The sequence below is a fragment of the Columba livia genome, chromosome 9 (genome assembly GCF_036013475.1).
Source record: "Columba livia isolate bColLiv1 breed racing homer chromosome 9, bColLiv1.pat.W.v2, whole genome shotgun sequence".
In the NCBI taxonomy this organism is placed as follows: Eukaryota; Metazoa; Chordata; class Aves; order Columbiformes; family Columbidae; genus Columba; species Columba livia.
This window is the reverse complement of record NC_088610.1, coordinates 10,276,239-10,301,039: the sequence shown is the minus strand read 5'-3', so window position 1 is coordinate 10,301,039 and position 24,801 is coordinate 10,276,239. Positions and strand designations below refer to the sequence as shown.

General features: G+C 40.4%; 1 protein-coding gene across 7 annotated transcripts in view; it reads right to left on the bottom strand.

Annotated features, from left to right (window-relative positions):
- The window catches only part of GNB4 (G protein subunit beta 4), a 74,480-nt gene that overhangs the window by 5,465 nt on the left and 44,214 nt on the right, over positions 1-24,801 (bottom strand). For all 7 annotated transcript variants that reach the window (XM_005506575.4, XM_065072945.1, XM_065072947.1 and 4 more), the window contains 8 exons: positions 10,459-10,555; positions 5,460-5,498; positions 4,627-4,733; positions 3,627-3,690; positions 2,643-2,805; positions 2,383-2,449; positions 2,021-2,222; positions 610-826 (listed from right to left, as the gene is read on the bottom strand). In XM_005506575.4, coding sequence (XP_005506632.1) covers positions 610-826; positions 2,021-2,222; positions 2,383-2,449; positions 2,643-2,805; positions 3,627-3,690; positions 4,627-4,733; positions 5,460-5,498; positions 10,459-10,515 — 916 coding nt within the window. In that variant the 5' untranslated portion in view covers positions 10,516-10,555. The remainder of the gene's footprint in view (positions 1-609; positions 827-2,020; positions 2,223-2,382; positions 2,450-2,642; positions 2,806-3,626; positions 3,691-4,626; positions 4,734-5,459; positions 5,499-10,458; positions 10,556-24,801) is intronic.

Below are 24,801 nucleotides of genomic sequence, written 5' to 3'. Positions count from 1 at the left end.
CCTGAACAGCAGAGTCAAGGTTCAGAAGTGAACCAGGCCCCATCACGTGAATTACTGTACAAAGCGAGACAGATGTAGCTATGCTATAAACACACGGTGTATATCCCGAGAGAAGTAGCTAATTTAAGGACTAAAAGTGTCCACTTCCCCTCTCACCCAAAGCAAAACCACCACTGTATTCTGAATTACTTCCACTGATGGGTGCAAAAGTCAATGCAAATGTATAATTTTGTATTACTTAATTTCAAACACTTCAGTGAAATATATTTTCTGCAGATGTAATGTAATTTTGGAGGCTGTTTCTCAGCCTCACGAGCTGGCATCTTCCAGCACACAAATAATGGTCAATACCCAAAACCAGGAGTATTTCACTTACTCCACACACCATCTAGATGAAACTGTGCTGCAGGGCAACAACTGGAAGACATAACCAAATGCAAAAAAAATAAAAGGATGCCATTCCAAAAGAAAACGGTGTTAAGATGAAGCAAGCAGGTTCCAGAACACCAGCAGTAGCACTGGCAATGACCTCTGCATTTTGCACTGATTTTGAACATCCATCTTCTGTCAAGAAAAAGGAAAACGAGCTCATTGCAGGGATGTACTCACCTGCCCTCTCCCCCTTCAGAGTGTCCCACACGTTGCAGTTGAAGTCATCATAGCCTGCTAGCAAGAGGCGGCCGCTTTTGGAGAAGGCGACAGAAGTGATCCCGCAGATGATGTTGTCGTGCGAATACATCATTAACTCCTGGTCTGCGCGCAGGTCAAAGAGTCGGCAAGTGGCATCATCCGATCCAGTGGCAAATGCATGTCCATTAGGGAAAAACTGAAAGTTTTAATTAAGAGACAGGAGTTTGACACCAGAGGAATATATTGTTTTTGAAATAATGCATGAACATCACAGGATTCTTTCGCCAGGATAAAAGCAGAATGATTTATTGTTTGAAAAACCTGCCTGTTAAAAAACCGCATATACACAGCTACGTGACGGAACACTTCTTGACTTGTACCAGCAACACCTGACTGACTGGGACATCCCCAGGCAGTTCCTGCACTCGGTGTCACAGGAGTCGGAGCGGATGCGACTCCCTCCTACAAAACGAACACGCACGGCCGTGTGTCCTGGCCGAGGGCCGGGAGGAGCCGGGGAGGCAGAAACACACCGTTCCAGCCTGAGCCGCTCAGCCAGGGCGGCTCAGCTGAGACACGCGACTGCAAGCAATTCAATTTCCCAAAAATCTACTCCAAATCGGAGTCATCCTTGCAACAGCCATATTGATTGAAATGGGAATGAAAAGATCTCGACACATCTCGGGATTCAGGTCTAAGTATAGGAACTGCATTTTTCTACTCGTCATGCCTTTGGTATTTTCTCAGCCTTAATAATTTGTCATGTTTATCAAAAACAGATGCAGCTTAGATTTAGATTTCATTCCCTTTTTATCAGAGCTTGCATCTTGCAGATCAGAACATAGTGTTACTATGACAGAGAGGAAATATAATCCAGTTTATAAATATTACAAAATGATTCCAGGGATGAATATTCAACGTAAGTACTGATTTTAACTTCGCCTTCCAGACTATTTCAATGAGAGCTCTTTTCAACAGAAAAGATCAAGTACATTTTCATTCAACAAAAAGCTTTTAAGATGAGGATGCTTGGCTGTTTTGCTCCCATCAGCATATTGCATTTATCCACAACTTTCAGTTTTTCACACATTGTCACACTGCAAAAAGTTCCCCCCTCCATTCTTTGCTTCTAAAATAAAGTGAGGTCTCGGTTACTGAACAAAAACATAGCTGAAACTATTCCAAGAACGCATCATAGATAACAGTAATAATAAACTAGATCGCAAGTTATTAGACAACCTTCCTTGCTACACACGATTTAACAACCTCTGCCTCATAAAGTAATGGATTTTAAATTGAGGTAATCCAGTAGAATATAAACTGAATTCAGGCAGCTGTAGCTTTTATCGTCCCCCTTTCTTCCCATGTGGAAATACCAATGATCACTTACACAAACTGCATTGATATCTGACACGTGCCCTGTGAACGACTGCCGGCACATTCCATCTCGGATATCCCAAAGCTTCGAGGAGGCATCACAGGCACCCGAAACAAAAGTCCTCATGTCTGGACTTAGGGAGAGACTCATCACGTCGCCAGTGTGCCCAGTGAATGTGGTGGTCTGCTGTCCGGTTTCAATGTCCCACAAAGCGCTGCAGAGAAAGTGACAACGTGAACACAACTCGTGTGGTTATTCGGTAATTTAAATTTTAAACACCAATTAAGGGATCGGAGGAAAAACAAATGAATGAAAAGAGAGAAAAAAAAAAAAAAGAGTGGGGAAAAAAAGGCCAAAGGAGTTAAAAAACTCACCAAGTGGTGTCTCCTGAGCTAGTGACAATTTGGTTGTCATCTAGGAAGCGACAACAGGACAAGTATCCTAAAAAACAAAACAGTTACGTTAGTTTCAGACCCAGGAGTAACAGCTGGAGTTTAATATCCAAGATCAAAATTCCCTCACAACTCGTCTGTAAACCAATGGAACTGTTTCACAGTTCACAACACACCTCCAGGTGAGATCGTTTCATTTGGTGCAATAAAAACACCGAAGCTGAAGCAAGAACCTTGCTGACCTGTATGGCCTGGCAGCTCTCGGCTCACTCTCACGTTGCCCTCTCTGGTTTTCAGGTTGTATATGGAGCAGATGTTGTCCAATCCACCACAGGCAACATAGTTTCCAGAGGGTGCATAGGCACAAGTCATCACCCAGGAGGATCGCAAAGGAATGGCGTGCATCTTCGGAAAGACAGAACTCGTGAATGCCACGTCACGTGGCAGCTTTCAGCTTTCACTGAGGTCATTCATATAATTAATTAACTGTAGCAGATTAAACACACCAAGTAGATTGTGTATTGTATCTCGGTACTTTCATTTTAGAACATATTACAACTCAGCCTCATATTTATACATACATACTAGAATGAAAAAGATCAGCAGTCTCTGAGGTGGGTCTACACAACTTCAGTACATTACTTAATAGCAAAGTTATTCTAAACTTAAACATTTACTAAACTTGTTTATCCTACTTCAATTTCTTTGTCCAGTTCTTCTACCTCTCCGAACTACAGGACACAAAAGGGGATGGTTGTACCCACGGAGACTGGAGAGTTTACAGCAGCTCATCACCGCTCCGCACTCCACCTCAGCTTTGCTCATTTTACACCTTTCCCCGTTATTTTTCCCTCCTTCTCTCTCTGTCCCCAAAAGCAAAGCGTGCTTGGGAATTCTGAGCCTGCGTATTTCTACAATTTACAGCCAAATTAGTTTCAGAAGCAACACCATATGGACAGAGAGCAGCAGCTACAGGTTACCACATTAGCAAACTACAGAAAAAACATACATATTACTTAGAACTGCTGCTGCTGAGACACAACCTGCAACGTATCTCCAGTAACCAGCCAGTCATGAGAGAAGATTCATTTTAAAAAAGTGATCTGACTTAGAAAAAGACTGCTGCTTTTCATGTTTTGCCTTGCAAACATGTAAAAATTGACATAACCACCCTCAAACACATAAATTATGCATTAATTGTTGATATGAATTATAAATAACTCTACCTTGTTTGTTGTATAACTATCCCAAATAATTAATTTTCCATCTTGAGAAGCACTGACTAGTAGCCTAAATATAAACACAAAATATGTTAATATAAAACAAACAAAAATAATCTCAAAATAGACATACGTCATGCATGAGTACTAAGTGATTCACAAATTTCATAATTTCATTACTGACACTTGTGGGGGGGAGGGGACAGACAACCAACAACATTTGTTGGCAAAAATCTCAAAGGCTTATATATTATCTGACCAAAGAACCCCTGTGTCCACAGGGACTCGTGATAACGATGAACAGAACCACCGACCTACTGAAAACACATTTTATGAACTCTCTCCACAGCTGCTTTTATTTTTTGTATACTAGTATTTTAACTATACAGCCACACAAAAATAAACAAGAAATTCAGGGGAAAATAAACCTTATTTTGAGAGCAGATTCTAGATTTTTCTGGACTACATGAGGGAGAACAGACCGCAAGGCTCTACTAAGGTGTGACCATCAGTTGCTCTCGAGGCAGCATAACAAAACTCCCTCCTAGAAGCAAAGGAACATTTTCCCCTATGTACAAAAAGAATCTTTTTTTACAGTGAAATCAAATTTGTCCTTAAAGTTATCATATCTGTTCTTACAGAAGTTACATAATTATTCAACACCTTGGAAAATACAATATCCATCGCTCCAAAAGTACGCATCACCACATCCCCTCCTCTTGCTCCTCAAAGAACTTGATTAAAAGAAGGAAAAGGCAAAATGTGTGTGGTGAGAACAAGCAAAGTTCCTCTCATGGCTTTTCTATTACCGCTGTGCAGCCCTCACTGGTTTTCAAAAGGCAAACTGTCACTAAAGACAAAAAGCCACCACAGTCATGGGCTGTGATCCCCCTGCAAGTGCACTGACACCACTCCCTACGGCTCCCAAAACCCTGTACTAATTCAACAAAGCGACAGCCAGATTTCTAACCCTTAACGTGGAGGTTTAGAGCTCCCTGGTACGAACCTTGAGTCAGATCCCCAGTGCATAGCGTAGATTTTGGCTAAGTGACCTCGAAGCGTACGCCTTGTTCGCATTTGAATTCGACCCACCGAGTCCAGGCTTGTTGTGATCTAAAAATAAATAAAAACACCCCTGAGATACTGAGGACTATTTTTAATATACAAGATAACTAAATACACTTGAACTTTGATAGAAAATAAGCTATCTTGGCATGCAACATAAAAAAGGATACTAGCGTACAGGCCAGGGGTAGGTCCACACAGCACCAGGGAAAACAGACTTTTACAGAGGATAAGCTAACATGCTTCACAACGGCTACACCTGAATCTTTAGAAAGTTTTTAAAAATAATACTATGTAATACTGAGGCTACTTCAGATTATCAAATCTGAGAGTTTTTAACTAAGATCAATGCAAGAAAATCCTCCCAATATTTAATGCACTGTTACTTTTAAAAGCATGGCAGAGCTTCAAATGCAAAATACTTTTCTAAAATGCAGCTAGAAGACATTTATTTAAGTCTTTCTAAGAATACTAAACACAAAACCACACTCTATTTAAAAGGTAAACTGGAACCAAGACCCACTAAAAGACGGTCATTTTTTTTGACTGGTTGGGGTTTTTTTTGCCTTTTTTTGGTTTTGTTCATTTGCTTTGTTTTTAGTGGTGGTGTTTTGCTTTAAATAACTGTATAAATACACACAGTGCATTTCCAAAGGCCAGTTCTACTTTGTTCTTCCAGCTACTAAACAGGAACATGTTACAGTCATAAATTGTAGGGATTTTAAATTTTTTAATATATCAAGTAACAGCCTATACACAGGCTCAAGAACATACCTGAGCAAGAGTTGTGTCACTACACGCTTTCCTTGCATCCTGAAACAAAAGAATGGAACAATTTCAATCTAAAAGGCAACACTGAGAGCCAACTGAGAGGAAGCGTCTAAAGGAAAAATAAGTTTTAAGCTGGACTTCACCACACTCAAAAAGCCACAAGCCAACACCACCTTACATGCCAATGTGCCTTCTGTCACCCTAATATGTTTTATTGCCCAAGGAACGTGAAGCACAGGCACACAAGCTGGGTGGTGGTGGAGGACAAGAGGTTTAAGAAGGGCCACGTCCAGCAAATGCTGAGTCTGCCTTTCTACAGAAGATGCGATTCAAGGGCATTTACAGCCATCCTATGGTCCCAGCGCCCATCCTATGGTCCCAGCGCCCACCCTATGGTCCCAGCGCCCACCCTCTGCCCTGCACACTCCTGCCCTGCTGTGGATGTGCCTGCTCAGGGTGTGCTGAGCCCAAGAGAAGAGGAAGAACTGATCACCTGAAAAGGCAACCATGTATTGCAGGTGATCAGCAAGCTCTGCGCCAGATGAGACTCTTACATTAGCTCTCCTTGCCATCACAGGTGTGATGATGGCAGTTACAAGAGGCAGGGTGAAAATGACCAGGCAGGATCTGGAGAGCAGGACAGACAGCAGGCTTCCTGACGCTTAAGCTGCAGATGCACTTCATACATAATGAAGAAAAAAAGATGTTCTACTAACACCCTCATGCATTTCATTGAATGGATGGTGCTCACATCTTCATACAGATGCTCTTGTCTTTTTTTATTTCAGATTCTATGGGCACAGTACTTACTTTCTGTGTACTATTCAACCCCACCTAGAAGACAGACTTTACTTTTGCTTGTATAAGCAGAGTAGCAGACTGGACACCTGACACAGGTGAGCACCACTAAACCTAGTTCACGACACTCCAGTCTTGCAAAACCCGGCTTCAGGTACAATTGCGCTGCACTCCTGCAACTCAGCCTGCTGTCTTCGCTAAACAAAACGAGGCACGCAGCCAGCAACCACTTCTGAGAAGCACGGTTTAAAACAACTGGCTTAAAATTAGACAGGAACTCTACAGCACAAGCTGGAGATAAAACTATCAACAGCAGCATGGAAGGATCAGCCACAAGACCATTTCTAGCTCCCCACAATTTTGCCAAATACATTCTGACTTCTGCAACCAAGGAAGCAGGCAACCCACAAATGATGGATGCCGTTCTTCACCACTAATTTGTGTGCCCCCCGCCCCACAAAAGTGTTTAATCTGTACACTAATGGCAATGCCCTCTTGGAGAGGAGGAAAGGAAACATTTACTCACACGCTCTGGAACCGTATCACATTCAGACTAGGATCTTAAAATTCTTCCAGCTCTTGCTTGAGAGTTACTTGACATTGCAACTTCAACCATTTTTTAGTGCATGTTTATTTTGACCACCCTTTATAGCTTTCCTCCCAGAAAGCAAGCCTGAGAGTGGATTAAGTCATCTCAAGTTATTTTTAAAATGTCTGAACTGTAGAAATATTTATAAAATGTTGACGTCTGGATTCAAGAGGGGTTTAAAATACCAGAGCAGCAAATCCCCCAGCGCTCGGGACTTATTTCATCCCCAGGCAGAAACACACTGAATTGTAAACCACTTTGTTTAGTTTAGCTGAAACACTTGAAGATGTTCAACATAAAATGAATTCTGAATGCAATCTGAATGAAACAAAGCAAGTTTTCTTAGAGAAAGTGCTATTAGCAACACCTATACTTGAGGCTAATACTTGCCATATGACTTGCAAATTTGTAGGAAAAGCAAAGTTTCAACAGGCTATTTTAATTCTCACTTTTTAACTGTCATTTCTACAGGTGAATCACCGTGATAGAATCATTAGTGTCACAACATAAAAAGTTCCTCTATATAATTGTAGGTTTTTCTCAGTTCATAGAGTAGACAACGCAGGTTGGGGGGGCGGGGGTGTGTGGAATAAATCAATGTGCAGTCTCCACCATTTCCTAGCATACACACTTTTTTCCCAGAAGACCATCTATATTTTTAAATTATTGGTTCACTGTTTTTTCAAAATGTCATTTAATTTCAAAGGACAATGTGCCAAGTATGCAACACTGCAAAACATCACCTCCTGAATTTCAATCCTCCCTGTGAAGACATGCATCACTCGGGAACTTTACTACAGAAACAGGAATTAACTTTAACCACAAAGGCATCCTGCTATCTAATAGTTCATCATTCACTGATGTTTCAAACTTCCTGCACTCAAAACTCATGCAGTCTTATTTTATCCATCCATTATCTGTGCCCAGAACAGAGCTACAGCTGTGGTAACTGCATGGGGAGGCAAAGGTGCTCACATCAGTGACATCTTGTAAAAAAATATCACTAGACATTTCTAAACACTGCAGACTGTAAGAGTCTATTGGGAAATGGACAGCTATGCAAAACAGTTTATTCTGCTTTAGCAAGTTGCTAGGTACACTCTTACTTTCAATTCATTTATAAACACAAAGCTGATTTTTCATTATTGTTAGAGAAAATATCAGGCAAAAAACAAGAGGTATAAATAAGGAAGATAGCAAACTGCTAGCTATATATAGAACATCTAATGTTGTTAGCAACCTCACCTCTTTTTAGGAGTGTATCAAGAATAATTCCTGAAAATTACCAGCCTGCTAGATATTCTAGACACTTTAAAAGCCCTTATTTTTTTAGAACCTACATCTATCCTCTTACCCATTCCAAACAAAACACCTATTCAGGAAGAAAACTGTGCAATGATTTAATGAGATAAATATTCACTTATATAAATATGAAGCTGAATTGTTTGGTCAAGGAAGTTTTCTTGAAAGATGACTAGGTCATCAGGAGCATTTTCTAATTGGATATTCATCTGAAGTTAAGCATAAAATATCCAACCCTGCACGCAGATCCAAAGAGGCAAACCTTAATTCCCAAACGACACCAACAGGAACAGGCACGGTTACTCAGCTGCATCTGCCTAGATCCAGTTTCAAGTCTGGGTGACAGAGTTACAAGAGAAAAGTTAAATTGACCTAAAACCACAAAACGGTGCCCTTATACAAAGAGCCAATCAGATTTCTATGCTCCAAAATGTGAAAAGCAAACACTCCTGCAACACAGCCTAGCTCTCTTACTTGTCTAGTTATCTCCTTCTTCACAGAATGCCATTTTCCATAAAACCAGACTGATAATTACTAAGACTGAATTAAAGTCTATTGGGCTCAGTCCAAAATAATGTAATGAGAAAATCTTTACACATCGGGCAGAGGAAGAACTGAAAAATTCTGTATACCTTTTCTTTGTGCAATGCCGTAATAAAGCTTAAATTTACAAAATAGTATTTTAAACTAAAATTTATGTGCATTCCTCTACAGAGCTGCTAGAAGGGGCACCCAGTGCCACACCACCGGCTGAACCCTGGCTTGTCGTAGTGTATTAAGTGAAAACAACTGGAGTCAGAGCTCTCCTTGAATGACACTGAACGAGCAGCACCAACAGCAGCGTTTGTCCCCAACACAAGCACTAACACATAAGCTGATACTAATGAGCAGCCTCATGTCCACCGCAGCAAGCAGCAGACCCCCCCAGAAAAACTGCTGCCAGCAGATGCCAGGCTAAAAAAGTCAGTGTATGCAACATATTCTGAGGAAACTGTAGTCTTAGTTGCAAGTAATAATTTCAATCAAGGCATTCCCATACAAATCAGATTTATAGAAAAAGGAAATTTTGACCAAGAATAAATAGACTTTGAAGATCCTTGTTATGCTTTGTTCTTTTTCCTCTACTGAAAACTGCACCACTGAAATACACAGGCATGTTGCGACAGATTCCTGGTAAACTGACTTTGGGTATGACAGCTCATACTTGGTTTATCTTCGATGAGTAATTTCAACAAAAAATTGGCACATATGGGGGCATCTGCATTTTCAAAAAAATAAATTCGACAGGAAGCAAAAACACATAGGGCCTGCAGACCTGTGAAAAAAAGGTCGTAGGTAGGCGCTGGGTAGAGACTCGAACTCTTGTGGGTTACTCTGAGCAGTATTTATTGTAGAAGATTCACAGGAACAGCAGCGTTGGGTCACCTCCTCAGAGAGTGACAATCATACAGCAGTATAACTAGTCATTATATAGGGTTCTAACAGGTATTATGCAACTAAGCAAAATTTATCACTGTCTATCACTGTCGATATCTATCACTGTCGATATCCTCAGGTTCCTTCCGTTCCAGTGGTCTGCGGGTTCCACTTCTTCTTTCTTGGCAAGTACCGAACGACAGGTCATCAGGTCGCAGGGCTAGCTTCTTTTGAAGTTTCACCTGTCTCATTTGTTATCCATAGTTCACCAGTCTAGCATAGAAATCAGCAACCCTAAGAATAGCATTTATCAATGTCTTAACTAAGAGTACAAAGCAAGCATAAGGTAACCACGCTCATGGTTCTGGGTAAGGACTATACAGGGGACAAGCTGAGACTTTCAGCCTTAGCAGCACAGCTTATAACACTGATATAGGCCTCAAATCCTAATTTCCTATTTTCCTACAACACCTGACGTCCACCCCGGCTGCTCTTCGCTCACACTGCCTGCTTTGGCCTGCACGCCTAGCAAGGGTGGCACTGCAGCGGCCACTCTCGGCCCAGGCACAAGCTCTTCTAATGCCCTTAACTTGTTGTGCCTAAGGTTCCAGAGGTTTACTGCTGACTTCTTTTAAAAATATGCAAAATAAAAAATTTGCAGAGACACACACTCCTAGTAACAAAACAGCAAATTTCAATAAAACACCTTGTTCAAGAAATATTATGAATGCACTTCATTATATCAATGACTGGCTTTTTTGATTTTTAAACATATATTCTAGAAATACTTTAAGCTCTGCACAGCTTAAACAGGAGCAAGTAACAGATGCAATCTTGACACTTTATTCCTTTAAAGGATAACTTTATAACGAAAAATAAGCAATTAGCAATTCTTACTCTGATTTGATTTCGCAGTTGCTCTGCCTCCTGCCGTAACTGTTCCAGCTCACTCATCTTCGGTTTCTATTTCTCACACTCCACTGGTGAAGAAAACCTGCCAAAAAGAGGGAAGAAAAGTTTCAGTATCACTTTCCCCTCTTTAAAAAAGAAAACAAAACCCCCATGAATGTATATATAATTTTAGAAAAGCTTCCAAATAGATATTGTCTTTAGTACACTGTCTAATAAATATGGTGAAACCTAAGTTACCTCAACTCCCAAACGACCACAAAAAGCAGGATTAAATGAAGTATTTTTTGAAGATCGAAGCAGCTGTCAAAGAACCACCCACTGTACTTCAAAAAACTGTGACTGAATGCATTTGCAGCACCCCTCTTCTCACCCACCCCAAAACCTCTGTCGGTCTTCACCCCAAGATGGCAACAGAGAGCACAGGCTGCAGTGGTCGCCCCAATCATTGACCTTCGGGCTCAACAGCGCTATGGTAGAAACACCTTTGCATGTGACATCCAAGGCGTGTTTTGTTTTAATTAAAGAGGAAAATTTTGCATCCTAGACTGCAGCTGAAAAGCAGCATTTTCCTTGGCCAAAGCACAATGATGTTTTCATTTCTAAAGTACCCCTAGAGCAAGAAGGGATAGTGAAGACTGAACCATTCCTAAAATCATCCCCAAGCTGGTACAGCCCACAGCAGCCTAAAGCATTTCTCATCTGAACAAGGACTCAAAGCAACCTTAATAAAAAGATCAATAACCAGTAAGACCACATGCAAGCACACATTCAGGTTAGTAATTTTTTTAAATCAGATTTTGCATGTGATTTTTTCAGTGTGTTGAACAGTTTCCTCCAATCGATCTGCCTCTTTATCCCCAGTAGAACCCAACACCACTACAGAGACCTCTTAAGTCTATTCACATGTGTGTAGACTTCAATATCCTTGCATGGAAAGTAAAATAAGCTAGTAGCTTGCTCAGGAACAATCCAGGCACTTGTATGTTATTTTTCATGACAGAAAAGCACATCAGAAAGGTGTGGGTGGTGGTCCCACTGCATTGTCTAAAAAACCCAAAACACTTCTAGCTTGTAGAAGAAGAAAAACAAAGGTCAGAATACTACTCACAAAATGAAAATTCAGGAAGGAAGGAAAATAAGTGGGGAGAAGAACCTATTTAAAACATTTTTATAAGCATTTCATTCAAGCATAAGAGACAATATGGTAGTGTCCATCCAAATTTATTCCAATGAAAAATGGCTGAAAAACAGAGGAAGAAAGGTCCCAGCATGTCTGGTAAGGCGTAGACCCCTAGGAAAACATCTTTATTTGCTTTAGCTGCTGGCTCTTTGCATTTCAGTAGTGATGCGCTCCAAAAGGCTGACTCTGGAAGGCTTTTTCCTGTCTATAAAACACAACAATTCATAGATCTGAAGAGTGAAAGGTTTGGGTTTAAAGCAACTTACTAATAAGATAATCACCCTTGGAATAACAGCTTACATGGCTTTTTGAGAGCTACAAAACTTCTCACTGCTCAAGAAGTACAGCTTCAGTAATCATCCAACTACTCCTCCTTCCTTTCAGTCCATGCTTTCCACAGGTAACACTACAACGTCTGTTGCAGAACAAACCCACAAACATACACAAATTGGATCATTTCCAAATCAAAACACATCCTAATTGTTAAGAGCACAGTGGAGACTTAAAAGGCCTAACTAATATTTTCAGCTATACATAAGCAAACTATGGTGTTTACACCTTCCCCTTCCCTAAACCTATGCTGTGTTCAACTACAAATCCATATGTGAATATTCTAAGAAACTACTTTATTTACCATATTCTTCTATTTCGGAAGCCCAGACTATTTAATAATGCTTAATACACGGCAGGCATAAAATAAAAGTCATGAACACTGATGTCCGATTTCAAAATTCAAGCATTAAAAACTGTAATCTCTTTAGCATGCATGCTGACCACATGCTTTTATATTTTTGAAGTTCAATTATAATTTTAATATATTTGATTGGAATACTAGACCTCTATGAAGTATAGATCCACTTGTAGTTCTGACAGTGTCAAACTACACTTCTAAAAAGGTTTTTGCTTTTTTTTTTGTACAACGGCCTCGCCTAAGGCAAGTCAGCCATGGTATCTGCCACTGTTTCAGCATTCTTGCATGCTATTTTTAACAGGAGATTCCCAACAGAGAAGTTGATGTATCTCTAATTTTCTGAGAAAGGAAGTCAGCTTCTGCCCTGCAATGTGCCACGCATTCAGTGCTCTGTAAACAGTAACTTCAACACAGAGAATAGGTGGTCACTAAGAAAGTGACACTGTTATTCAACTGGAAGCAGGCATGGCTGGTCAGGAGTAGCTATATTCATGGCATTTTTCTACTGACAGGTAAAACTATGAGCATGTTAGAAAATTAGCTGTTGTCCTACACTGGAACATCAATGACCATTCTGCACTTAGAATCATAATCATAGAATCGTTTCGGTTGGAAGAGACCCTCAGGATCATCGAGTCCAACCATAACCCAACTCCAGCACTAAACCATGTCCCTAAGAACCTCATCTAAACACCTTTTAAACCCCTCCAGGGCTGGTGACTCCACCACTGCCCTGGGCAGCCTGTTCCAATGCCTGACAACCCTTTCCGTGAAGAATTTTTTCCTAATATCCAATCTAAACCTCCCCTGGTGCAACTTGGGGCCACTTCTCCTTGTCCTATCACTTGCTACTGGGAGAAGAGACCAACACCCTCCATTCTATAACCTCCTTTCAAGCAGTTGTAGACAGCAATAAGTCTCTCCTCAGCCTCCTTTTCTTCAGGCTGAACCCCCAGTTCCCTCAGCCGCTCCTCATCAGAATTGTGCTCCAGCCCCCTCATCAGCTTCATCACCTCCTCTGCACTCTCTCTAGTACCTCAATGTTGTTCTTACAATGATGGGCCCCAAACTGAACACAGGATTCAAGGTGGGGCCTCACCACTGCCGAGCACAGTGGCATAATCACTTCTCTAGTCCTGCTGCCACACTATGCCTGATACAAGCCAGGATCATGTTGGCCTTCAACCATACAGTCAGTGTTAATGACTTTAATGTCATTTGAATCAGTACTGTTCATCAGTAATGCCATTGCTGTATCAAGCTGCACTGGCAGCTAAACAGCTGTTAAGCTTAACAGCTTTACATCATGTTATACCTGTACAAGTGCCTACACGGACAAAATCCAGCTTCAGAAGCCTCCTCACCCACCTGCCTTTAGATAAAAAAATAAATTCCTACATAAATTTTTGAAATAAATAATTCTTGTTGTGTGGCTGAAAAGTCCTAGCAACATCGGTATGTTCTAAATTTGCACGGTCATTAGTGTTACTGCTCAGCAGAAACCTATCAGTGGTTCAAGATGAAGCTATACCTCAATGAACAGAATGGCCTCGAAGCCAGTACGCATTTCTACAAATTCTAGATGGATTTTAGAACTGGATTATTCTAGCTTTAAACGTTAAAGTTCCTTTCGAGTACGCAGCAGCTGAACGGCAAACTCTGAGATATTCTTAAGCTATATTTAAACACTGGGATACTACAGTAAACGAACTAAGTGCACAGTTTAACTATTAAGTTGAAGCGTATCCAACACTGTTGTACTGACTGGCTGCAGCTCTCAGTACAACTGCTCGTGTGCTCAGATCATCATCCATCATGAAGTATTCAGAACTGTGAGCAAAATGCTTCCACTTGGGATTTTACAATTTTTTAAGCACTATTTTGAGGTGTCCACAGGATATCACAGAAAATGAGTGGGTAGGGAGAAAGCTGTCACACATGGATGCTTTTCCAGATTCACACTAACTCCGCGAGCAGCATTTCTGAATTCCTGTCAAACCACCGTGTGAACATCTCACTGATGCCACTCACAACAGCAATGCAGGAAGATAAGCACGTGCCTGGAGCTTGCAGACACATCTGTGTCTGTTCTAATGTTACAGTGATATGGTTAAGAGAGGAAAAGAGAGGAAGCCATATTCAAGATGTAGTTGTGTGCATAAACCATTATCCAGACTACATTTACTCGCTGTAATATTGTTTTTAAGTGTATCAGTGAGGTGACCAGTGAAGCACGGCAGGAACACAGAACTGAGATGGCTGGCAGCACTGGCAAAGTAGAGGCCGCATCCTATAAACCTGTCCTGAGTGCGGAGAAGCAGCTCATCACCACAACCTGAAGTGCACTATTTCCCAACGCTACCACTCATCAGATAAAAAACAACTTGTTTTTTATCAGATGAAATTCTGGGACTGCTTTTGCAGGGCTTACAGGGATTGCAAACAACAGGAGTGATCTCTGTATTGCAAATTTTTCCTCATACAACAAATAACTGAAAAATCTCAGTGGATTCAAGTCCAACCTGTACAAGGTTACAAAGGACACGTACCTCTTCATTCTCTCCTCCAGGAAGAACAAAATAGTGCAGCCAGGAAGCAACACTGCTCCACAGCCTGGAAAATTCTTTATTCCGAGCACGACCTTCCCCGTGAGCCCAGCTGTGTCACACTCGGCCACGCACGCAGCAAAGCCACCAGCTCTTGCACCTCTATGGGCACGAGTCAGGATTCCTCCTGTCTTCTCAGGAGACCGGGGGTAATGTAATCTCCACCTCCCTGACTTATTAATATTTTTAATAAACATTTAGTAAGAGAAAAAAATTCTGAGTCACCTTAGATGCAGAATACGAGTGGTATCTGCTTTTCAACATCCACAGGTAGGAACCCTGATGAAGAAGCCAGATGCTTCTCTTCAAATGCAATTCATGATGTGCATGATGTACTATGAATAATATCATCTGCTATGGCAAAGATGCCTTCAGGGGATGAGCACCAGGAAGGGCAAGAACTTTTCAACACTGCTGGCAGCCAGGAGGTATACCACAGTAGGACACGAGGCTACTAGGAAACGGGGTCAAGGACATGAGACGCTTCCCATCAGAAGCAACAATATGGGGAGCTCATTGTGAGCAATAGCGATGGCATAACGGAGGCAGAATATCTTTGCCCTCATAGAAGCAATGTCATTTGCAGGCTGAACTGTACCTCAGTGCAATTTTTCCTCAGCAGACTTGTACAAGTCAATTTACTGATACCAAAATAAAGTGCCTCCTGCGGCAAGATAATTAACTAAGTCAGATTCCACAGCATATCTAGTGCCAAGAAAGTCACTGGAGGGCTTGAGTGCTCCGCAGATAAATTACCCCTTACACTATTCCTGATACAGTAGCAGTGTCACTTGCTAAGAGTTTTATTCTTCATTATACAGGCAGGCAGTGACAATCTACCACAGGTTCTTGTCTTCAAAGTACTTCTCTGCAACATGTGGACTCAAACATTGTGGCCAGAAAAACACCATTTTCTCTGCAAAAAGTCACCCTGAATGCACTTGAGGACACACTGTAAGAAAAGCCACCAAGGCCAGGACCTCTGTGACAGCCCGGCCGGTGGCGGGGCAGGACACAGAGCCCACGCAAGCCGAGCTGCAAGATGTTCAGCAGAGGGACCTGCCGACCCCCCGGCACGGAGCGGAGGCTGGTGCAGGGGCCGAGAGCCGCCGCAGCTCTGGAAAGCCAGGAAATGGGCTGATATTTGGCAGATTATTCAAAGCAGAATAGTCAGGCATGTAGAGATAGGAACCTTTAGTTCTGCAAAGCAGAGCTATTTCTGTCTCAGAGAAAATTGCAGTTTACAAATTAAGATGCTAAGTAATTTGTTTTCCTTTTTTTAAAAAAAAATAAAGCTTCAGCAAGCTTAGCTTATTCCCATGCAAAATCACCATACAGACAGAAGGAAAAAAAATGACTACAGAAGTGAAAATATGCTCCTCCCCACAACAAAGCATTGCTATTTTTGTGCCAAACATATAGAGATTAAAGGGACTGCAAAAAGAACAGTTTGACTGGATTCTTGAGAGCTATCGCTGAAAGAATTATTCAGGCAAGAATTTCATTTAGTGTCCAAAAAATCAGTCCTTTAGAACTAAAATAAGTGCTTAGCTATACATATCAACCTCAGTTTTCCAACTCCTATGCAGTAAGATCTCAGAAGTGATGAACACATAGCAGTAGCAGTAAGAGAGGAGCTTTCACACAGGTTTTCTGCGATCATCTCTACTAGTGATCACACAGGTGGCTAAACATAAGGAATGCTAACTACAGTGCTTTACTAAATATAGGAAAAAGACACCAAGAAATACTCCGGGTCTCTCAAGGAAGCTATATTGGTAACTCACACATTCAGGCTTCACTACACAAAACCTTCATGTGCTGAAGTGGCTTTGTAAAGTTCCCTGCTTGTCTTCGGTAGGTGCTGACAGCACTGGACTGGGCTCCTGGCTGTGAAGCTGAGCTCCAGCAATATACACAGGCTAATAATTTATATACTGAGGTTATGCCAAGAAGATTTTGATAAAACGTTTCCTCATTTAGTGACACTAATCAAGACTTCAGCACCCTTGCCCACTCATTTGTCTCCCAAAGCCATCAATAGAGAAGAAAAACACAGAGAGGTTTTATTTCTTACAGACTGAAGGGAATGGATTTGACATATTCAAAAATGGTTCAAAATCTATAAACTTTGACATCGGGGACAAAGCTTTGCTTAAAGTGACATCTCTGACTGTGCAACAGCCATTTAAAATAAATGGATGAATGTTATACTGTTGTTACGTATCTTCATATATAAAAAGTATTTTAGTTGGAATTTTACATAATATATTTACTACAGTAAAGCTGCCTGAGGTCCACACACACACTCAGCTCTTCACTGAAGAAAATTAAACAATGTTTTGGGTTTTCTTGGTTTTTTTTTTGTTGTTTTTGTTTGGTTGGTTGTTTTTTTTAACTGTATCTTGGCCCTATGTTGTTTATTCTGTTTTTCAAAGAGACCTTACCAGCTATTCCTTTTTCCAAGAATTCTTTGTTCTGATTTGTAGCTGTACTGTATCAACAAACAATGACAACAATAAACAACGCATGGAGCTTTTATATTGGCCAACTAATACTTCGAGCAGAGATAGTAAGTTGAAATAACAGTATATAAGGGCTGTAATTGTGCCACTGTGTACCCTATTCTTTCCTTCTTGTCTCTCAAACCTTTTCATTGCATCTCCTTCCCTTCTGTATCTTTAACATATACTTTTGATGGCTGCATTAGCTGCAGAACATCTTAGACATTTCAGTAAAGAAAATAACGGTTAGCTTTTTTAGTTGGTTACTATTTAGAAAATAAGTTTGGAAATCCTAACTGAATCTTTTCCTTCATTTTTTTCAATTATAAGACGGAATTAACAGCCCCCCTGATTTCTGAGCCCCCAGGCACACACACAGGAGCGTTTTCCCTCACAGACTCAGGGATTCAGGGCCCCCATCTCCCCAAGAAGAAAACAGGAAGCAGCCTGGGTGTGACCTTGCACGCTGAGGTCAGCGCTATTGTTGCACTTCTGCACATTTTGGAAGTGTTTTAAAGCGATACGTCTCCCTTACAGCCTCAGTACAAAAACAGGAAATAATCAACCAACGCCTCTCGAGAGGAAGGGTATTAGCAGAACTTATTTAAACACCCATTTCTCTAACAGATACCATCCCCAGTTTTAAGGAACCTATGAATGTATGTGCTCAAAATTGCATGTACAACTGGAAAGGAGAGGTCACAAAAGAGACACAGGAGCGAACACCAAATCAGTCTCTTCATGTGCCAACATGCCCCACGCAGCTACATCGCAAATACAACCCCACCCACCAACTGTGTGGCAGAAGCAGTGTCAAGCCAACAATATTGCCTCCTCCTTCCTCCACCTAAACACCTCGTACCCCCATGCAGCAAATAAACCAGAAATATATGCCATTTTATACACACATGGTTACTCGTGATTTTAATATAACTTTGAAATAAAGCCTGCCATATAAAAACATTCATCTTTACCACAATAACTACTTGGAGGTATTAACAGAAGTAAACTGAGTGAGACAAATGCAAGTATTTGCATTCAGCTTGAAACTTCAGAACTGTATCACTCAGAAGTGCCTTTCACTAACAGCGAGCAGAGGACGTGCAGCCTGGACACGTCTTGCAGCAGCGCTGCTAGGCCTACAAGTCAGTATCACATTTTGGGTGCTGCCGACACCGCACGCACAGCTTGCCAAGGGAGAGCAAACCCGCAGGGTGATCAGTCTTAACAGATCACCGCACGTCTCCGCGTTCGATCACTGCTTTGATTACGGTTTCCATGGAAGACAAATAGACCAACACACACTGACCTTGTTGACAGCAGGCACAAAACAGACAAAGGAAAACACAGTGCAGAAAATCGAGTGAAATAATTCTCAAGTTTACTAGTAAAAAGTGATCAGTGACTTTTATTCTTCATACAGTAAGCTGACAGGTCACTAGACCGGTGCCTTAAGCGCAGAGATGTGGGAGTTTACTTCTCCAATGCAACTTCAAGTCTAAGCCAAGTACATTCATAAAACGTGTATAGAAAGCCTCTGCTCTTCTTTGCCCACACACACTAGATTCTAGGAAAAAACAAGAAATTCAGTGTTAAGCACAAGACTGAAAAAAGCACAGGAAGGAATTTTTAAGTCATGAATATTTCACAGTCCAAAAGAGTGAATTTTCCAAAAGTAACATTCTTGCATCTTATATTCACTATGTTCGTTTCCAGGTCAAAATGTTTTGGTACGTAAGCACAGATGTATTTTTAACACACTCCCTGCAAACAGAAGAACCTCATGTGAAATTCAAATTACATTGTCTTCAGTGACTATAATAATGATTCTCCAGTGAAAATGGGGTTTACTGACCACAGGACACTCCATCACTGAACAAATTATCACTGGTTTTGCAATTCAAAATGTGTAAGCATTGGCAAAAATTATCTTAATGAAGCAAAAAGATATAACCCTAAGTAACAAGACAGGCAGATATGGTTCCAGTCCAGTTTCTTCCTTGAGGACAGACAGGTGGACATGGACTCATACAGAGTGAGCTAAACCACATTATTTGCCTCTTCAAATACCTGGCTACACCCAGAAACTATTCTAGCAAGTTTTGCTACAAACCTATACCCGAGAGTGTGACAATTCATAGTGATTTTGAGAGATGACTTACGTTTAAATCTACCCCTAAACAAGTTAGATTTTTTAATTTTTTAATCAATATTTACTGAAGCGGGACACTACTCTGGCATTTGTAGCGTCTGGCAGTGTTATGCATATAAAATCTAGTCTGGCACCTACATGTACAAAGGATTATTACCTAAGCTGAGAGCACAGAGACTGCACAGAATGCATGAAAGGCGCTAAGTACACAGAACATTTTAGGTTTAAAGTCAGTGGAGAAGATACACAGAGAGGAACTAATGCTGTCTACAAGAAGAGTGTCGCAATTCAACTAAGATGACTGTTCACTTGACTGAAATAATTTCTGGCTGACAGTTTTTGAGAGTGGAACATTCTGAGGTGCTGCAGGAGCAGAAAGCCCAGCAGTACCAGTTACACGTACACATTGCGCCCTTTCAAACGGATCACCAGCTAGGGAGAAAAATCCATTTGATCTATAGATAGTCTTCAGCAGCCTTCCCTCCTCACTATTCAGCACCACACACACACTCCCTTGGTACCGAAGCCACAGCGAGGCATTATGCCATTCACTTCATTACACAGCTGTAACACTTAGCACACAGCTGTACTCTTTCATAAGAAAACAAGGGAATATAAACATTTGCTTTTTTATACTGATTATCCAAAGATCAGACAAAACTATTGCCCTCAGCTCTAATTTCAATTTTGCTTCTGGTTCACAATGCATTTCTGGTCCATTATGTTTGTTTCTAAGCCACCACAATGAAGTTCTCTTCCAGACTAGAGTTCAGGTTACTTTAGTAGTTTTGTCTAATTTTTTTTTAGATGCATATTATCATAGGTCTTTAAAGATCTATCTAAAACCTCATATTACAGAGATCCACTGAATGATTAGAAATCCCATACTAGAAAGTGAAAGCCCTGACTTTCATCCCTACTAATGCGAGCACGTGATGCAGAGTACATAGGGTGCGTAACTACTAAAGGTATCACTTGAGATGAAACTGATGTACCTAATCTACACTCTCTTGATGTTCCCCATGCAGTGTTGCCGCTTTTCAAATAGTCACTTATTGAAAAAGAAACTACATCAAATACTTAAGGAAGATGCTGTGTTAAAGCAATACGTATCACCGTGCTTCTAACTATCTTCACACTTCCAGAATTCTCAAAATAAAGGCTGTCTACATAGGAGGAGTATTTCTAACATACTGATTATATTTAGCAAAAAACTTTAAGGTAAGATAAAAACCTTTCTTACAAAAGAACCTATCTAGGTAAAGCTTGCATTATGTTAAAAGGAAGTTGTAAATTAAACTTGTGGTTCATGGTTTTTCACACCTTTACAATGCATTAAAATCCAAATGTATTTGTAGAGTACATAACTCAAAAAGAAATAAAAATATTTTTTTAAAAAGAGGAAGCTGTTCAGGTCACACAAACATAGAGAGTACAGTGGCCAAAAGTCAGAGTACCCACCCAACTACTGGAAGGAAAGTGGCCCTCGATGAAGTTTCCAATAGAAGAGGAGGGAAGAGAATCAAAATGCTGAAGGAAAGAAGTACAATATTGCCACTAGAAGCGATCTTTCCCAAAGAGTCACTTTTGTCTTTTAATACCAGAACTTTTCCATGAAAGCGCGACACTCGCTAGGTTATAAATAGCAGAACTGCTCTGTGGAGACAAAGCCCTCGGTTACAGACAGGCAGGGATCTGCCAGGCACCGTGGCCACCAGGCAGCCCGGGGCTCCACAGCCTGCTTTGCTGCACGTTGTCTTTCCAACCCACTGAAACTTCTGCTCTTGTAAATACTTCCAACATATCTCAAGCACAGTGAGCTGGGTCAACAGCAGCCTTGCCAAGCACATCATCTGTGCTCCCAGCGTTCACCGAAGAGCAGACACTGCTCTTCTAAGTATTTCAATGTGTATATCCCAGAAGTGAAAAACATCACTTGGGATTTTATCTCAGCAACTGTGACTGAAACATTTGTAAAAATGGCTAGCTATTCTTAAACTCCTGCTGCCAGAAGCAAAGCTCAAAGAAAAATGATATCCAACTCAATGAAAAGGCAAATATTAGCCCTACCAATGAAACTCTCAAGCCATTTAACTATTTGCTTAGGATGTTGGCCTTTCAGCTGCCATCATGACAAAGTTACTACAAAGGTCTACAAATGAGGGCTGTGAGGTTTCTGTAGATTGCAAACAGAAAATTGCGCAAGCTTCTGAAGCAACACCACTAGGAAAAGCCCATTTTCTTCATCTCATCCCTTTTCAGAGTGTGTGTTTGGCTTTTGGTGCCCATCTATTTGCATTTATAACAAACTATGATACATGAGAGGAATAAAATGCCTTAACATCTTCCCGTTTGCAGGTACCCAACCTTCCCAACCAGCTGCTTTTCCTAAAGTTTCAGGAACGACAAGGAAGCACTGACATAGGTACATACTCATTTACAGCACTTTTACTTTGGATTTGTAATACATTTTTATCCTGCTTTACAAAAAAAACCCAAACAAACAAAAATAAATCCACATCCCCCTTTTGGGCTGCTTCTCAGACATAAGGGGAGTCTCCCTTTTCTGTTGCATATCTTTGATATTAAGGTTACGCTCATAGCACCCAAAACAGTAGTTGTACTTCCTGGCCAGCTCAGTCCCCCTACTTTGGATTGTTTTTTATTTAGACACCTTGTAGCCAAACTTGTAGAAAGAGCAAACACAATGGAGAAGTTCTTGCCCCACAAGTGTCAGTAAAGATTATGAAGAGGCATTTAATATTCTATGAAATGCTGCGACACCTCCCTGCAGACCGCTGCCCTTCTCCCCATCACGGTCAGGAGCACCCAACATCCCTGCTGGGTCCTTCCTACCAGTCCAAGGAGAGGACAATGCTACCAGTATCACTATTAGTTTCTTGAAATTCTAGGACATTGAGTGATAATGTCTTCTTGGAAACATTACTGTGTCATTTTTCAAACTCTGCCTACTGTACTTATTGTTGAGATTGCCACAAAACTTGAAGAGCTCTTCTACTTCCTTCCCGCCACCAACACATACACCTGAAGGAAAGGACTCCAGTTTACATTCTCACATAGCAACACAAGAGAAATACTTTTGCTTAAACCTAATTTATCATTTGGGAGTGGGAGGGCAGGGACGCTCTTCCAGAATGAACCTACCTAAAACCTAATAGACCACAGACTTATTAATTTTTTAATACTCTGACATCACATCGGACTGTCAAAATCTTTAAGTCAAATAACCCAAACTGATCAAAGACACCAGATACACACTGAGGCTCTAAATTTATAGTGTGTTAGATCAGATTTGGACAAGCATAGCATCTATATATGCAATCTGAATATTTTTTTCAGCTCAGTAACAACTAAGCTCAATTTAAATAATGAATCTGAAGGAAATAAAATGTCTTCCTTTTCCAAACTATAGATAAAATTGGTTCACATGAACAATCACTTAAAGCAATAATGGCAGAAAGGGTCACCAGAAAAATACTCAGATCAAATATTTATTTTAATCAGATCAATTTAAAATATTTAATTTTAACACAAGACTTTAATTGTGTACAAATATAACATAAATTGCATTTTAATATATAAAGATAAAATTATACAAGTGCAATTTATGTTAGAAATAATTACTACCTGAAAAATATATAGGGCAACAAAAAATTATACAAAAATTAACCCCCCAAAAAATCAAATCATCAAGTTATTCTGAAACTGCTTGGGTGCCCTGTGCTAGACTAGGTGCTGAACATCTGAATTAATAACTATGAAAACAAACCCAGCAGGTCCAAGAGCTCCCAGTGCTGATTGTGAGGCGGTTATTTGTTCTTGTCAAAGATGCCAAGTCAGTCATTGAAAGCAGCTCCAAGATCTTCAATCTCATTTATGAGGCACATTCAATCCTGGGAATGAGCTGATGATTCTATTTTGTTCTCCTGCTCCCCATTTGAAAATTAAAATGTTATAAAATAATTTTAACATTACTCAGCTCTTTTAATGTTTCAAAACAGCAGGATTCACAATGACTCAAACACTTGGCTTATGTTTAAAATCCATATGATTAATATTTGCCTGAGATCTTAGCATAAGAAGGAAGGGAAAGCCACAGTTTCTGCAAATTGGCAAACCTATTTTGCCTCCAAACGACTGATTTTATGTAATAGGTGGAACTTAAAAGTGCCTTTTGCTCTACATTACAGTCAGGCACATTTATCTTTCCTTTCCAGTTTAAGTCCTTTCAGAGGGCAAAAGAGTGCACGAGTTATAGTAACTGAATCAGAGTTTTACTGTACGTCAGCATTTCACATACTTGTGGAAACTGAGACATCTTAAAGGAAGTGACACTGCCTTCACTGAACAGCATCACTATTTGCTAGTTGATGTCCATCTGCATTTGTTTGAACTCTTTTTTATAAACCTTCCGCTCTACTCTCATTCATCTTCTCATTATGGTATTTCCCCACACTAAATATAGCAATTCAAAATAATCTGAGCACTGAGTATCATTGATGGCATCCAAGTTGACATCCATTTGAAACATTCAGAAGTTCACCTCTTGGTCTTTTGTTTCAGGCTCTCCACAAATATGGACTGTTTGACAGCTCACATGCTGCTGAGCACATTAACATAATCCTGAACAGTACAGCTTTTTTCAAATGAAAGCTGCAACTTTTAATAGCACTGCTTTGTGTTGTCTAGGAAGCTGTGAAGCTCTCTGCCCTAGTATCAGAAAACAAACCACAACCTTAAGAGAAGAGCACACATTCATGTTTTTAGTTATCATTTGCTTTAGTTCTGTTTAGCATCTTTCACATAAATTCCATTACAAAACATCAGGTTGCAAAACACAGAGATTTCACACAAGAACAAAACAAAAACAACTAAAATTAATTACACACTTCAGAAGGTTAAATAAGTGACAGGTTTGCATTCAATTAATGGAGAGAAAAAAATTGGTGGAACTTAAAAAATATTTTCTTGATTAAGCAATACTATGCATACTTCCCAAAAAACAAGTTCCAGGCACTTGGGAATTGCATTAATCTGAGCACTGATACTCTCAGGCAGTATTAAGTACAAACCACAATCACTGCATTATTATTGTTTGTAAGTATTTACATTCCATGAGCAAGCACTGCACATCAAGCTGGTAGGATTTGGAATTTCTTACTAGTTGGATGAGA